Source organism: Myotis nattereri (genome assembly GCF_964212035.1).
Source record: "Myotis nattereri genome assembly, chromosome: 9".
Taxonomy (NCBI): domain Eukaryota; kingdom Metazoa; phylum Chordata; class Mammalia; order Chiroptera; family Vespertilionidae; genus Myotis; species Myotis nattereri.
In genome coordinates, this window is record NC_138084.1 from 2,053,402 (window position 1) to 2,068,713 (window position 15,312).

The 15,312-nt window shown below is 59.7% G+C and overlaps 1 protein-coding gene across 2 annotated transcripts; it reads right to left on the minus strand.

Annotated features, from left to right (window-relative positions):
- Positions 1-512: 512 nt before the first annotated feature.
- On the minus strand, positions 513-8,533 carry LOC308524961 (uncharacterized protein). Of its 2 annotated transcripts, XM_081099619.1 has the most exons (8): positions 8,299-8,533; positions 7,011-7,134; positions 6,357-6,485; positions 5,457-5,571; positions 3,691-3,764; positions 2,114-2,248; positions 1,656-1,693; positions 513-1,365 (listed from the first exon to the last, which is right to left on the minus strand). In XM_081099619.1, the coding sequence occupies exons 1-8, from the start codon at positions 8,347-8,349 to the stop codon at positions 1,249-1,251; spliced, it is 783 nt and encodes a 260-aa protein (XP_080955745.1). In that variant the 5' UTR covers positions 8,350-8,533; the 3' UTR covers positions 513-1,248. The 2 variants fall into 2 exon arrangements, with proteins under 2 accessions (XP_080955745.1, XP_080955746.1); XM_081099620.1 differs by lacking the exon at positions 2,114-2,248 and having other exon boundaries at positions 8,299-8,365.
- Between the last annotated feature and the right edge of the window lie 6,779 nt (positions 8,534-15,312).

Consider the following 15,312-nt stretch of genomic DNA (forward strand, 5'->3'; position numbering starts at 1 on the left):
CCTGCACTTCTCATTCTTGGCCCTCTATTCTGGCACAGGTATTTTTAAAATAAGTAACACAACTCACATGTATTTTAACACATTTGCCAACGTACACACACACTCTCACACACTCTCACACACATACACATACACACTCACACACACACACTCTCACACACATACACATACACACTCACACACACACACACACACACACTCACATACACACACACTCACACACACACATACACACTCACACACACACACTTACACACACTCACACACACACACACTCACACACAAACACACTCACACACTCACACACAGAAAAGCATTATTGCGACGGCCTGGGTGGTTGGGCTCCTCTCGCTGACATCGCTCCAATCCGGACTCTGCCCTGCGGGCCACAGGCAGCCGCCCCTCCGCTCGGCTCCTTTCCTCCGTCTATGATGATCCCGCGCACGTCGGACGGCCCGTCTGCAGGTGCGGCCCAGGCCGCTTACGCACTTGTTGCTGCAATGGACGCGTCCTTTTCTTTATAAAAATATGTCTTTATTGATTTTAGAGAGGAAGGGAGAGGGAGAGATAGAAACTTCAGTGATGAGAGAGAACCACTGATTGTCTGCCTCCTGCGTGCCCCACACCGGGATCCAGCGCACAACCCAGGCACGTGCCCCGACGGGAGAGCGAATCGTGACCTCCTGGTTCCTAGGTCGATGCCTCACCACTGAGCCCCACCGGCCGGGCAGAAACTTGTTCTATTTTGTTAATCCTCCTTTGAGGATATGTTTTCCCTGGAGTCTCCAAAGGGGGTATAATGAATGGAGTGATGGGGGCAAGAGAGAAACTCATCGACTGGTTGTCTCACGCAGGGGCTCTGACGGGTGGGGAGTGAACTTGAAACCCAGGCCCGAGCCCTGGACCAGAAATGGAACTTCCGACGCTTCCGTGGACCGTCCAACACGCTAACCACTGAACCACGCTGGCCAGGCTTGGAAAGTTTTGATTCCAGACCGTCCTGTGTGATCACCTGGTCTCCGAGGCGGAAAGGCGGCCTCGCAGGCCTCCCGAGCTCCTCAGCGGCAGCAGGTGGCCCCTTTGTGTCCACAAGATCCCTCAGGACCTCAGCCGGACCCTCAGGCCCAGGGGGCGGGGGGTGGAGAAGGGTCAGGCCGTGGTGACCAGCCTGGGGCCCGGCCTCGTCACCTGCCTCCGCCTCCGGCCGCGGGCCGTCTCCCGCCGGGCTCTCCGGGGTCCCAGGGAGGATCAGGGACTCGGACGCCACGTCCAGGCGGTCTTCAGGCAGGTGGAGGGCCCCGTCGTGGGCACCGGAGCGTCTGCATCTCGGGTCTCAGGCGATGACACGAAGGCCACGGAGCTCTCCTGAAAAGGCAAGACGTGTCTGGAGTCGGGGGTTCAGCCCGGGTGCCCCCGCAAGAGGACAGGGGCCCGTAGACCCCACGCTCAGTGGGGCCGGGCCGGCTCGGGTCTCGGCTCTGCCTGCACGGCTGGCTCTGCTGGCCTCGGTGCCTCAGTTTCCCTCTGGAGTCTAAGGCGCCTCCAGCTCAGCCCTCGGCTCGTGTTCGGCTGACGCTCGGGCAGCGAGGGGCTCACTGCAGCTGGAGTGGGTCCCCCCCTCCCAGCCCGGGGCTGGCCTGGCCTGGAGCACTCACCAGGCTGTCTCTGGAAGGGCGTCCTGTGGAGACAGGTCCTGGGAGACAGACGGCAGGTGGTTACCGGAAGGTGCCAGGAGGTTCCTCTGAGCTGAGGCGGTTCCAGAAGCAATCACAGCCCCCCAACCCTAGATCGGGGAGCTCCCGGAAGGGGCCACTGTGCCTCGCCCCTGTTTCCTGGTTGCACAGCTTCCAGAACTTGCCAGGAGCCCAGCGTCCCGAGCTCAGCATCCCTGGGCTCTGCCCCACAGACCTGCCCACACCCTGGCCTCAGCCAGGGCTGCCACTGGGAGATGAGCTGGCACCCGTCAGTGACGCCTGAGGGACCCCCTCTCTAGCCAGGCCCGTCCCTCAGCCCAGGCACCGGCCAGCTAAGGCCCAGCCCTGTCCTCCCTCAGGCGCCCGGCCCGGCCCAGTTGTCACGGCCTCCCGTCCCCTGGCTCCAGCTCGGTGCCCACCTGCATGGGGACAGCAGCAGGCCACCCGGCCGCCTCCGTCTCCGCGTTTCCTGACGCAGAGCATGACGAGGGCCCCGGCCACCGCGGCAAAGAGCCAGCCCGCCATCCAGCAGAACCGGTGTCGGCTCCCTGGGCCTGCGGACAGACAGCGCCTCAGCAGCCACCCCCCCCCCCCCGGTCCCTGCAGCCACGGACCAAGGCCCACTGACCAGCCCTGAGCCTGGGAAGGTGCTTGAAGGACATGCAAACACGAGGCTGAGGAGGTCGGCACCCCGTGTCCACGGGGCCACGGCACCGACACCCCCAGTGCTCGTGGGCCAAGGAAGTAGAGAGAAGTCACGTGTGGCACACACACGTGTGCACACATGCATGCACACACATGCACCACACGTGCATGCAATACACACCACACATGCGCACATATATGCATGTGCACATACATCACATGTGCATGCACACACATCACATATGCATGCACGCACATGCACACGGGAATGTTATTCACCCTTAACCTGAAGGGCTTCCTGCCTTTGTAAGAACGTGAATGGCCTGGAGGGCACTGCGCTCAGGGAGGTCAGACGGGGAGACAGACCCTGCGGATCTCACTCCCTGTGTGTGGACCCTGAAGACAAAACAAACTCAGAGAAAAGGGGGACAATCGAACGGCATCTCCACTCACTGGCCCAGCCCAGGGCCCCTGGGGAGAAGCCTGGGGGCGGCCCTTGCAGCCTGCCCAGCCTTCCTGGGGGGCCGGCACCCCCAGGGCAGGTAGCGCTGACCCCGCCCCCACGCGGAGCCCAGGTGCCGGGTCTCAGGTGGCTCATGGGCCACGTGAGTGTGTGAGGACGTGGTGCTCTGCTGTCCACCCTGAAGGGACGTCCTGTGTCAGGCCGGGTCCCCGCTGACCGGCAGGACCCAAATCTGACGTCATGACATTTCCCTCCGCTTTCTCCTCTTTTTTTTCACAAAGTGGAACGACTGACAGGACGTGGCCCAGTCCACACCCGTGAGTGTCACTCAGCCGCCAGGCGCTCTCACAGGTCCCACAATAGGGAGGCTCTGGAGGACACGCTCCTGAAGGGAAGGAGCCAGACACGCAGGCCACAGGCCCACGCCCCCTGTCTGCGACGTGTCCGGAATGGGGAGATCTGTCACCCCAAGCAAATCAGGGCCTGCTGGGGCCGCAGGGGGACAGGAGAGCTGCTGTTTAATGGGCGGATGTGAATGTTTCGGGGCGACACAGAGGTGGGTGCTAAGATCCCCTGAACTGCTCACCGGAGCCCAGCCGGGTGTGGCTCAGCCGTTGCTCAGCGGTCGAGCGTGGCCCTATGAGCCAGGAGGTCATGGTTCCATTCCTGGTTTCAGGTTCAAACCTGGTGAGGGGCGTGCAGAAGGCAGCTGATCCATGATTCTCTCTCATCATTGATGTTTCTCTCTCTCTCCCGCTCCCTTCCTCTCTGAAATCAATAAAAACATATTAAAATAATAAATAACTTGTTCACCATAAGATGGTGAGTTTTCTGACGTGGTTCTCGTCTCCGGAACATACACGTTGGGCCCGACAGGAACCCTCTTACCTGGGCCAGGCCGGCCGCACAGGGTGTCCGCCGTGGCGTTGCACGTCTGCAGGACGACCTTCCCCTCAGGGCACCTGGGGAGGGAAACGCCACACTGTTCCTCCCTCCACGTCTCCCAGGCCCCGGGCCCAGGGGCGCTGTCAGCAGCAGAAGGTGGGCTCGGGGCGGGCTCCCGCTGAGCTCCCTCACCCACCGTGGGAGCACCGTGTGCCAGAGCCGAGGCCCACGAGGGCCCAGGGCAGCCACAGCCCAGCGCTCACCCCTGAACCAGCCTCTCAGAGGTCATGGCCCTCATCCCACGGGGGAGCCACGGAGGTCCCTGCAGGGAACCGGCTCGGCCCCGTGTGCAGGCCTGGGAGCGGGGAGCGGGGGTCTGTCCTGCGTGTGAGGGGCTCGGGCCTCAGGTGTCCTTCCTCGTGGTCGCAAAGTTAGGGGCTGGTCATTGTTTGTCCCGTGTTCCGAGGTCACAGGGAGGCGTGTTTAGACCCAGGACCAAAGCTCGCTTGCGCAGGCCTCACGTGCTCACAGCTCTCCGCACACCTGAGGGGGGACCCGGAGGGACCTCTACGTCACCGGCCCCTCGCCTTCCACCATCGCCGGTTCCCCACCTTCTGCCTGAGTGCGGGAGGCTGGTTCTGAGACCCCACACTCCAGGGTCACAGCGTGAAACACCTGCAGCCCCGCCAGCGGGCTCAGTGGCTGAGCATCACCCCCTGAACCAGGAGGTCACCGTGGATTCCCCGTCGGGGCACAGGCCCGGGTTGCGGGCTCCATCCCCGGTGGGGGGCGTGCAGGAGGCAGCCGGTCCATGATCCTCTCATCATTGCCGTTCCTCTCCCTCCCTCTCCCCTCCTCTCTGACATCGATAAAAATCCATTTCTTTTAAAAAGGGAGCTATTTTGCCAGGGGTTTCACCGCTGTCATGTCTCCCCGAAGGTCCCCCATCGAGCCCACCCGGGGCCTCAGGATGAAGCTTCTTAGGAAATCTGTGCGTGAGACGGCGCTAAAGGGAGGCCATCGCGGAGGAGCCGGGCCTCCCGTGACCACGTCCTCCTAAGGGGAGCCTGTTCGCAGGGAGCGGCCAGAGACGCAGACAGGAGGCAGCGCGATGGCGGACAGACAGAGGCCGCAGCGGCAGGTCTAGGAGGAGCGCCAGGGGTGCCGCCACCCAGAGCCCAGGATGCAGGAGGGTCCTCCCAGAGCCCGCGGGGCCGGCCCTGCCCACACCCGGGTTCCTGGCTCCCGGGCTGCGGGCCTGGAGAGAATTATTCCCGAGGTTTGTGAAGCCGCCAGGACCGGCGCCTGTGACAGAACCAGGGCGCTGCTGCGGGGAAGGCCTTGCAGCTGGGACAGGGCGCGGGGCTCACAGCTCCTCCTCTGCCCGGAGCCGCCTCCTCTGGAACCGTCTATGGCTCCCACCTCCCGCCCTCCTCGGGCCTCTGCGTCTCCCAAGCCTCGCCCTCCAGCCCTCGGGGACCCGGCCGGTTCTGTGCTTTGGCTTCTGTGCCGACTCCACGGGGGCTTTGTTGGTACGAGCGGGTCGTGGCTCTGGGTGGACGGAGCCCTGGCCCCAGGGCGGCCCCGGTGGGAACAGCCAGGCCACTGGTTGGATTTCATCTGCAGGCGCCTCCATGTGGCAGGTGCTACCAGGTCACAGATGGAGAACCGAGGGGCCGCGGCAGAACCCGAGGCAGACACGCCACGGGGGGCGGGGGGAGGGGACGGGGGGACCCAGGCTGCACGGCTGCCCGCGCCCGAGGCCGTACCTGGTGCAGCGGTAGCAGCCCTCCAGGCAGTGCTCAGAGTCGCAGTAGTACTCCCCGGTCTTGCACTGGCACCGCCGGTCCTGTGTCGGGGTGCAGTCACTCACCATCTCCTGGTCTGCGGGGGGAGGGGAGGCTGGGTCAGGCACCAGGGCTGGGACTCTGCCAGTGGAACATGGGCGGCTCCCGGTGGTGCCACTGCTCACCGGCCAGGCTCTGACACACGGGGGGGGGGGGGGGGGGGGGGGCGGGGAGCGGGCCCCAGTCCAGACGGGGGCGGGCGGTGGGGAGTGGGGTCGGCCCGTGGGAACGTCACCCACTGCACCCAGTGTTTCCTCCGAGGCTGGCACTGACCCCACATCTCCCATCGGGCCAGGATCCCCACTGCCCTGCACCCCACGTGCAGCACTGGCTCTGGCGGACGTTAGACGGTCCACCTCTTCACTCTCAGAGACCCTTTCTTTTTCTTTAATTACATTTTGATTGATTTTATTTATTTATCTATTTACCTACTTATTTATTCGGTTAATCATCACTCCAGGGTATTTCTCCCATTGACTTTTCTTTTGTGAATTATCTTCAAGTTTAGACCTTCAGAAAACACCTTTTTCTTTTTAATTAAAAAAAAAAATATTCTTTCCCTGGCTGGTTGGCTGGGTGGATGGAGTGTCAGCCTGCGGTCTAAAGGGTCCCGGGTTCAAATCGGGTAAAGGGCACATGCCCGGGGTTGCAGGCTCGATCCCCAGTTGGGGGCGTGCAGGAGGCAGCTGATCCATGATTCTCTCTCATCATGGATGTTTCTATCTCCCTCTCCCTTCCTCTCTGATATCAATAAAAATATATTTAAAAAATTAAAAAAGGGGCTTCGGGGTCAAGGTCAAGACTCAAGGGGCCGGGACTCACCCTCGCGGCAGGTGGTGCACAACAGGCAGGACTGCAGGCCGTTGGCGTATTCCGTGTACATCCCTGTGTCACACGCCTCGCACTCGCTCTGGGTGTGGGGGCTGCTGCACGGCTTGCGGACATAGTGGCCTGTGCAAGAGGTCGGGGTGCGGTCAGACCCACCAGGCACGCCGGGCGCCCCGCTGTGCGGCCTCCACGCCAGGCCCTGGGCCGGCCTCTCTGGGGAGAAAATGCAAATCCCTGTCCCTGGGCGTCAGCATTGGAGTAATCTCTGCCTGTTACCAGGTCGTGGAAATGACGAAGCAATCGCTCCCCGACAGGTGTGTGGTGGGGCACCCGGGACCCCGACCCCCACCCAGGACACACCTCTGAGGCCCCCAGGACGCGCCTCTAGAGTTCCAGGGTCAGTCAAGGCAGCAGGACCCCAGCCCAGCGCTCCGCCCCCCGGCCCAGGGCTCGCCACCAGCTGCCCGGGCACAGCCCAGCGTCCCGGTCGCCATGGGGTCCCAGGGCCCAGCCCAGAAGGCCCCGAGGTGGACACATGCTCTGCTGGCCAGCACGGTGCCCGGCCGCTTCCTCCCTGCCGCCCCGTCAGAGCCATGGCTCGACGTGCATTTGGGTCGGGCCCAGCGGACAGAACCCGCCCCCACTCACCTGCGGGGCAGAGCTGGCAGCAGCGCCTGGCAGACCAGTACTCGCCGGGCCCGCACCTGCTGCCCGGGCTCAGGATCGCCGAGCTCAGCTCCGACGACAGGTTGCTCGAGGGGCTCAGGGTCAGCTGCAAAGCGGGAGCCTTGTTTCACCGCGTTCTCGCCCCCCATCCCTCCCACTGTCACCCCGGCAGGTCCACAGCACGCCCCGTCCACACGGAGCACTGCCTGGGCCGCCGCCCTGGAACGGGAGGGTCACGGTCACGGCTCTGCACGTAGCAGCCTCAGGAACGAGGCAGCCAGGGGCTCCCCAAGCCGGGGGCCCAGGAACCGGGGTCACGTGCGCATTGGCTCCACAGGCGGGGCCAGCGGCCTCCTCGTTCCATCTCTGGGGGGCGCTATTACCACGCACAGGTTTCACACGGGAGAAGAATTTAGTCACATCAACATCAGCACAGACAGAACCTGGGGTGGCCCAGCCTAACGCTGGACAGTGGCCGCCCACTCCCTTCCTCTCCGTAAAGGTCAATAAAATATATATTTTTTAAAAAAAAAGAAAGGAAGGAAGAAAGTAAAGGGAAGGGAAGGAAAGGGAAAGGGAAGGGAGGAAGGGAGGGTAGGAAGCAGTGAGACGGCGCCTGCGGGAACCCTTTCCGAGTGAGGCCGGGGGAGTAGCGGGGTTCCTTCTCTCCTTTCTCGGCCCCTCCAGGGCCTGGGGGTCCTACCCTCGCCCCCTCCGGCCCCTGCGGTCCTGCCCACCGGCCGCCGCCTCCAGGGGCCCCGCCAGGGGCGAGGGGGCGCGCGGCCCGGCGGCACCGCCACGGGAAGGCCCCAATTGGGCCCAATATCCAGCTGCCCCCAGAGCCGGCGTCCAGCCCCCGGCGTGTCTCGGGGGGTAGGGCGACCCCCAGACCCAGAGCCCCCGCCCCGCCCCCGTCAGCGCACCAGCCGGGCTGCGGGCGGGATCGCGAGCGCGGGCGGCAGGGGCACCTGTGGGTCCACGTCTCGCACCCGCGTCCCCGCTCCATGCGCCCCTTCCTCTCAGACGCAATAAAAACAGTTTTAAAAAGGCGGCTTTAGAGACACTCACCGAGGCCACCTGGCCCGTCCAGCAGCCGCACGTCCACCGGGGCGCCCGCACCCCGCCCCCGCACCCCCCCCACCCCCGCGCCCGGCCAGCGGCCTCGGGTGCCGCGCCGCCCCGGCTGGTTTCCGCTCCCGGCCCCGTCAGACCCGGGGCTGCCTCCCGCCCCCACCCTCGGGCGGCCCTGCAGGCGGCGCAGCTCGCTCACCGGGACCCGCAGCAGCGGGAGCAGCAGGAGCAGCCACAGCGCGAGCCCCATGGCGCGGGGCCGAGTGGGGGGCCGGGCCCGGCCGGTGGGTTATATACCCCGGACGTGGGCGGGTCGGCAGCGACTCCATCCTATGCGATTCCCCGAAGATAAAGCAAAAATATGCAGAAAACAAAAAAAAGGAAGTGGACTTTTCGTAACGAAACCAAAAACCTGCGGAGGCGCTTCCTTCCTGGCAGAGCGTCCGCGGGGCGGGGCGGGGCGGGGCGCGGGGCGGGTACCGAGGCGGGGCACCCACCGGGGGCCGGCGACCCGGCCTGATCCGCTGCGGCGCCGCCTCTCTCCTCCCCGCTCCACTCTCTCTCTCCACATCCGCGGGTGGGGTCACAGCAAACGTTTATTCCTCTTTTATTTTATTTAAAACCCGAGAGGGTTCAACCGGTGTCTCCCCCATAAATTCAAGGAGGAGAGAGACGGAGAGAGAAGAGACCGGCCCGCCGTGGTCCCGCGAGTCCCGCTCGTTCAGCGGCAGAGGCCGCGGCGGCTCAGCACGTGTCGCACGTCCTCCCGGGGCCACGGCGCGCGTGGGGGCGGCGCCCGGACACCTGGCGCCAAGAAAACCCTTTCACTTTCTATTCCCCGCGGCGCCGTCACGCCACGCCCCCGCCGTCACTCCACGCCACGCCCAATAGTTCCGCCCCCACACCTCCGCCACGCCCCACAGCCACGCCCCCACACCTCCGCCACGCCCCCACAGCCACGCCCCCACAGCCACGCCCCCACACCTCCGCCACGCCCCCACAGTCACGCCCCCACAGCCACGCCCCCTGGCCAGATCCTGCTGCTCCTGCTCCTCCTGCTCCACCGAGGCACCCCCACTCCCACCCCCTCACCCCCCTCCCCGCGCCCCTCGCGCCCCTCCCGGTTCTGCAGGAACCAGAGCAGCACTCTCACATTAGCGCCGCTGAGGGCTGCCGAGTGATCCCTGTTGTGCTGCGCTGCATATCTGGCGCTTCGGCCAGGCGGGTCATGCTGTGCTGTCTGTTCCTAAAACTCACAGAGAGGAAGGCGCTGACACCTGGCCAGGCCCTGAGATAGGGTCTCATGGCCCCTTCCCAGCACGCAGGCCTGCTTTCTCCAAAGGCCGGAAGTCTCATTCCAAATTTGGGAGACAAAGGACTGGAAAAAGTATAAATAAAGCGAGTTTCCTCCATATTGGGGGGCCCAGAATTTGAAAGACACATTTTCTCTGGGCCTCCACAGAATTTAATGATGAAATGTAACTCCTGTAGTCGGCACCGCAGTCCAGCCTCTGCTTCGGCAGGGTGCTGTAACTGTGGTCGCTGGCCAGCTCAATAAATCCTCGCTTGCTGTTTAAGACCTAATTGGAGTCGGTGGTCTTATTCTGGCGAATGTCCCTCCACAACACTGTCACAAAACTGGGCGAGGAAATGCTTTAGGGAATAATTGGCTTTAAAGTCTCAAAGTTGTTAAGGCAAAAATACATCACTAAAATGAAGAGTATATGGTTAAAAAAAAAACCCCACCTTTTCAGCGGTAATGATATATGCCTACACATAGTTTTCGAAAGTCTTCGGTAACTTCAAACTTTGAAGTCTGCTGAATTAAAAAATAAAAATTATTAAATATCTAGGTATTTTGAAATAACACAATACTGAAATATTCATCTGAGTTTGCCCCCTATGAAAAACCTAGAGGATAGATTTGAATCTATTAATGAAATAAGTCTTGGGTTTTATTTGAAATATATTCTTAAAAATGTGAAAGAATTACTAATCTCAGAAATGCTACATATTTTGCCCTAGTTCAAACCAAAATTTTTTTAAAATATATTTTGTTGATTTTCTTTACAGAGAGGAAGGGAGAGGGATAGAGAGTTAGAAACATCCATGATGTGTCCGCAACCAAGGTGCATGCCCCTGACCGGAATCAAACCCAGAACCCTTCAGTCCACAGGCTGATGCTCTATCCACTGAGCCAAACAGGTCAGGGCCAAACCAAATTTTTAATATTAAAACCGGTTTAAGCTTAACTGATGTGTTTAGAATAATTACAAAGAGTGTGTGGCCGAAACCGGTTTGGCTCAGTGGATAGAGCGTCGGTCTGTGGACTGAAGGGTCCCAGGTTCGATTCCAGTTAAGGGCATGTAACTGGGTTGCAGGCACATCCCCAGTAGGGGGTGTGCAGGAGGCAGCTGATCGATGTTTCTTTCTCATCGATGTTTCTAACTCTCTATCTCTCTCCCTTCCTCTCTGTAAAAAGTCAATAAAGTATATTAAAAAAAAAAGAGTGTGTGATGTAATCTTTGGGTTGTGTACATTTAACAGTCTTTCCAAGTTAAATTTTGAGACTTTAACCAAGAGATAGCTTTGGGACATTCCCATGGCCCTGGAATGACTCAGGATTTATTCTCTCTTCTAAAAAAAATGTTTTGAACTAAATTAGGCCAATTTAATATACTTGACATTACATGGGAAGCTTTGTCAAATAAAAATTAATAACTGTTCTATTTATATACATATATTTTGTTGAAATGAGTGTTGTAGGAATTTCAGTCTGCTTCAGAAAGGAACTTGCAAAGATTCAGAGCCAAGTTCAAACAGGAAACTCTCAGGGGGGGCAGGTGTCCAGTCCAGGACACCGGGCAAGCCAAAGTGATGGTTCCCTGTGGGGCATCTGTCGGTGATACTCCGGAATCTGCATTTCACAGATTGGGAGTTTATGAATTATTTTCAATGCTCAGGACACTGATCTCAATAAGCCATGTGCCTCATTTTAAATCTTACTTATTGTTTATTCTTTATATGCTGAAATTATAATTGAATCTAAAAGTATACAGATTTTATATTATTCTCTATGTAATTTTACAGGAATTATTAATTACCAAGAAATTGTTGTCTTGGAATGTTATCCTATCTAATAAAAGAGAAACATGGTAATTAGCCGTACCTCCACTACCCTTCCCTTTGGCTAATCAGGGCGATATGCAAATTAACTGCCAGCCAAGATGGCGGCCGGCAGCCAGGCAGCTTGAAGCGAACATGAGGCTTGCTTGCTTCAGTGACGGAGGAAACCAACATTCCCCGCCTGCCGCTGCCGGCCTCTGAGCTTGCAGTTTGAAACAGTGTTACAAATAGAAGCTAAACAAAACCCATGAAACCTGCTTTCAGCCAGCCAGGATCTCAGAGCTGGAGTTGAAACAGTGTTTCGATTATAGAACCCAAACAAACCAGATACCTGCTTTCAGCAGCAGAGGCCTCAGAGCTGGAGTCAAGCCTCAGAGCTAAAGCTGGCCCAGAATTTTAAAAAAAGAAAAAAAAGCTTCAGTCACCCACCAGCCTGAAAACAGCCCTCAGCCCCTCACCCAGACTGGCCAGGCACCCCAGTGGGGACCCCCACCCTGAAGGGGGTGTGACCAGCTGCAAACAGCCATCATCCCCTCATCCAGGCTGGCCAGGCACCCAAGCAGGACCCCGACCCTGATCCAGGACACCCTTCAGGGCAAACCAGCCAGCCCCCATGTGCACCAGGCCTCTATCCTATATAGTAAAAGGGTATAATGCCTCCCAGCACTGGGATCAGTAGAGCCACGAGGCCTCCTGGCACCAGGATCAGCATGACAGGGGGCAGCGTCCAAACCCCCTGATTGCCCTGCGGCTCTGTGTGTGACAGGGGGCGGGGCCACAACTTCCCTATCCGCCCTGCTCTGTTCGTGACAGGGGAAGGCACCCCAACCCCCTGATCAGCCCTGCTCTGTGCCTAATAGGGGGGAGCTCCCCAACCCCCTGATCGCCCTGCAGCTCTATGTGTGACAGCGTGCGGCGCCCCAACCCCTTGATCGGCCCTGCTCTGTGTGTGACAGGGTATGGCGCCCCAACGCCCCCTCACGGGCCCTGCTCTGTGTGTGACAGGGTAGAACCATAACCTCCCCATCAGCCCTGCCCTGAGTGTGACAGTGGCAGCGCCCCAACCCCCTGATCGGCCCTGCTCTGTGGGTGATAGAGGGCGGTGCCCCAACCGCCCCCACAGGCCCTGCTCTGTGTGTGACGGGGGAGCTCCTCAACCCCCTGATCGGCCCTGCTCTGTGAGTGACGGGGGAGCTCCTCAACCCCCTGATCGGCCCTGCTCTGTGCATGACAGGGTACAGAGCCCCAACCCCCCTGATGGGCCCTGCTCTGTGCGTGACAGGGTACGGAGCCCCAACACCCCGATGGGCCCCGCTCTGTGAGTGACAGGGGGCAGAGCCCCAACCCCCTGCTTGGCCCTGCTCTGTGCGTGACAGGGGGTGGCGCCACAACCTCCCCATCGACCCTGCCTTGAGTGTGACAGGGGGTGGTGCCCCAACCCCCCAATCGGCCCTACTCTGAGCATGACTGAGGGTGGCATCGCAACTTCCGGATCCGCCCTGCTCTGTGCATGACAGGGGGCAGCGCCCCAACTCCCCAATCAGCCCTGCTCTGAGCCCAACCAGGGGCTGTACCTAGGGATTGGGCCTGCCCACTGCCACCCAGGAGCAGGCCTAAGCCAGCAGGTCGTTATCTCCCAAGGGGTCCCAGACTGCAAGAGGGCACAGGCCGGGCTGAGGGACCCCGCCTCCCCTCCGAGTGCACAGATTTTTGTGCACTGGGCCTCTAGTATCTATTATAAAGGGGCGGGGTGAGGGGGCGGGGTGAGGGGCGGGGCGAGGGGCAGGGTGAGAGGGTGAGGGCGGGTGAGGGCCCCCCTGGGGCAGGGGAGGCCTGGGGGGTGGAGCTTCGTGGGGCTCCGGCCTCAGGAGGGCGCTCCTGGGGGCCAGGGCTCCAGACCTTCTCACTGGGAGCCCCTCTCAGGCCCTGATTCGAACTGGTTTGGGTCGCCATGGTAATCAATTCTTCTTTGGTCCCAGGCCTGGAGGTCCCGGTTCCCTTTCTGTGTCCAGGGAAACCAGCCTATTTGCGTAAACCCGCACGAAGACTGAGTCTGAACTTCCTTGTTGTGGTTTTGTTATTAATCATCACTTTAGGGTATTTTTCTATTGATTCTTAGAGAGAGGGGGGAGGGGAAGAGGAGGGAGAGAGAGAGAGAGAGAGAGAGAGAGAGAGAGAGAGAGAGAACCCTCCCACACGTGCCCAGGGGTTTAAACCTGCAACCCAGCCACCTGCCTGGACCGGGAATCCAGCCCAGGACCCCTCGGTGCCTGGGCAGAAGCGCTACCCGCTGGGCCACGCCGGCCAGGGCGGACCTGAACTTGCAGGCTTCACAGAACAGCTTTCCCAGCTCCGGAAATGAACCCCTATAACGAAGGCTTTGAATTGAGTGTTACCCCGTCCCGGGCGGGATCTGCGGTCTCCTGGCCTGGACATTCCCGGAGGCCATAGAGCAGCGGTTCTCAACCTGTGGGTCGCGACCCCCTTTGGGGGTCGAACGACCCTTTCACAGGGGTCGCCTAAGACCATCGGAAAACACATATATAATTACATATTGCTTTTGTGATTAATCACTATGCTTTAATCATGTTCAATTTGTAACAATGAAAATACACCCTGCATATCAGATATTTATTTATTTATTTATTTATTTATTTATTTTAGGCAGAGATTGACAGAATTTTTTTTTTTAACTATGATCAAACCATATGCTGTCTACGGAAGACCCACTTTATTTTATTATTATTATTATTTTTTAATGTTTATTGTTCAGATTATTACAGTTGTTCCTCTTTTTTCCCCCCATAGCTCCCCTCCACCCAGTTCCCACCGCACCCTCTGCCCTTACCCGCCACCCCGCACTGTCCTCATCCATAGGTGTACGATATTTGTCCAGTGTCTTCCCGCACCCCCACACCCCTTTCCCCCCGAGAATTGTCAGTCCACTCCCTTTCTATGCCCCTGATTCTATTATATTCACCAGTTTATTCTGTTCATCAGATTTTTTATTCACTTGACTTTTAGATTCACTTGTTGATAGATATGTATTTGTTGTTCATAATTTGAATCTTTACCTTTTCTTCTACTTCCTCTTCTTAAAGAATACCTTTCAGCATTTCATATAATACTGGTTTGGCAGTGATGAACTCCTTTACAAATGAACCATTGTTTTTTGATATTTTAATAAAAGTGGCAATAGGCCTGGCTGGTGGGGCTCAAGGGTTGAGTGTGGACCTAGGAACCAGGAGGTCAGGGCACAGGCCCGGGTTGCGGGCTCCATCCCCAGTGTGGGCTGCAGGAGGCGGCAGATCCATGATTTTCATCATTGATGTTTCTCTCTCTGCCTCCCTTCTCTCTGAAATCAGTAAAAATATAGTTAAAAAAACAAGTGGCCGTCGGTGTCAAGGTTCGTTAACCCTAGGACCCCTTCTCACACCTGGGGCTGAGGATCCCGCATTCTAAAGCAGAGCCTCCGCCGCCTCCCCACCCAGGGTGGAACCAAAGGGCGCCGGCCGGCGTTTCCGACCGGACGCCGAGGGCGGGACTCTGAGGGCGGGACTCTGAGGAAGGACGCTGTGGGTGGGACTCCAGTCCGCCGCCACTGGTCTCCGGGGCGGGTCGTGTCTCGCCATGAAGTTTCGCGCCAAGATTGCGGATGCAGCCTGTCTTCACGCGTGAGCGGGTCGCAGGCGCCCGGGGTGTGGAGGGAGTGAGGGGAGGGCGGGCCGAAGGCGGAGGGGCGCGCGGAGGGCTTCCCTGGAGCTGAGGGGGCGGGGCTGGGAGCCGAGGGGGCGGGGCTGGGAGCCGAGGGGGCGGGGGCTGAGGGGCTGGGAGCTGAGGGGTGAGGGGGCGGGGCTGTGGCTGAGGGGCGGGGCTGAGGGCTGAGGGGCTGGGAGCTGAGGGGTGAGGGGGCGGAGCTGTGGCTGAGGGGCGGGGCTGAGGGCTGAGGGGCTGGGAGCTGAGGGGCGGGGCTGAGGGCTGAGGGGCTGGGAGCTGAGGGCTGAGCGGGCTGGGTGGGGGGCTGAGGGCTGAGGGGGCGGGGCTGAGGGGCTGAGGGGGCGGGGCTGAGGGCTGAGCGGGCGGGGTG

Excerpts from the sequence above, each read along its gene's own strand:
- LOC308524961 (XM_081099619.1), bottom strand. The coding sequence starts at position 8,349 with ATGGGGCTCGCGCTGTGGCTGCTCCTGCTGCTCCCGCTGCTGCGGGTC. Across the intron at positions 7,135-8,298 it reads TCCCGCTGCTGCGGGTCCCG|CTGACCCTGAGCCCCTCGAG; the intron begins GTGAGCGAGCTG and ends CCCGCTTTGCAG. Across the intron at positions 1,366-1,655 it reads GCCCTTCCAGAGACAGCCTG|GAGAGCTCCGTGGCCTTCGT; the intron begins GTGAGTGCTCCA and ends TTGCCTTTTCAG.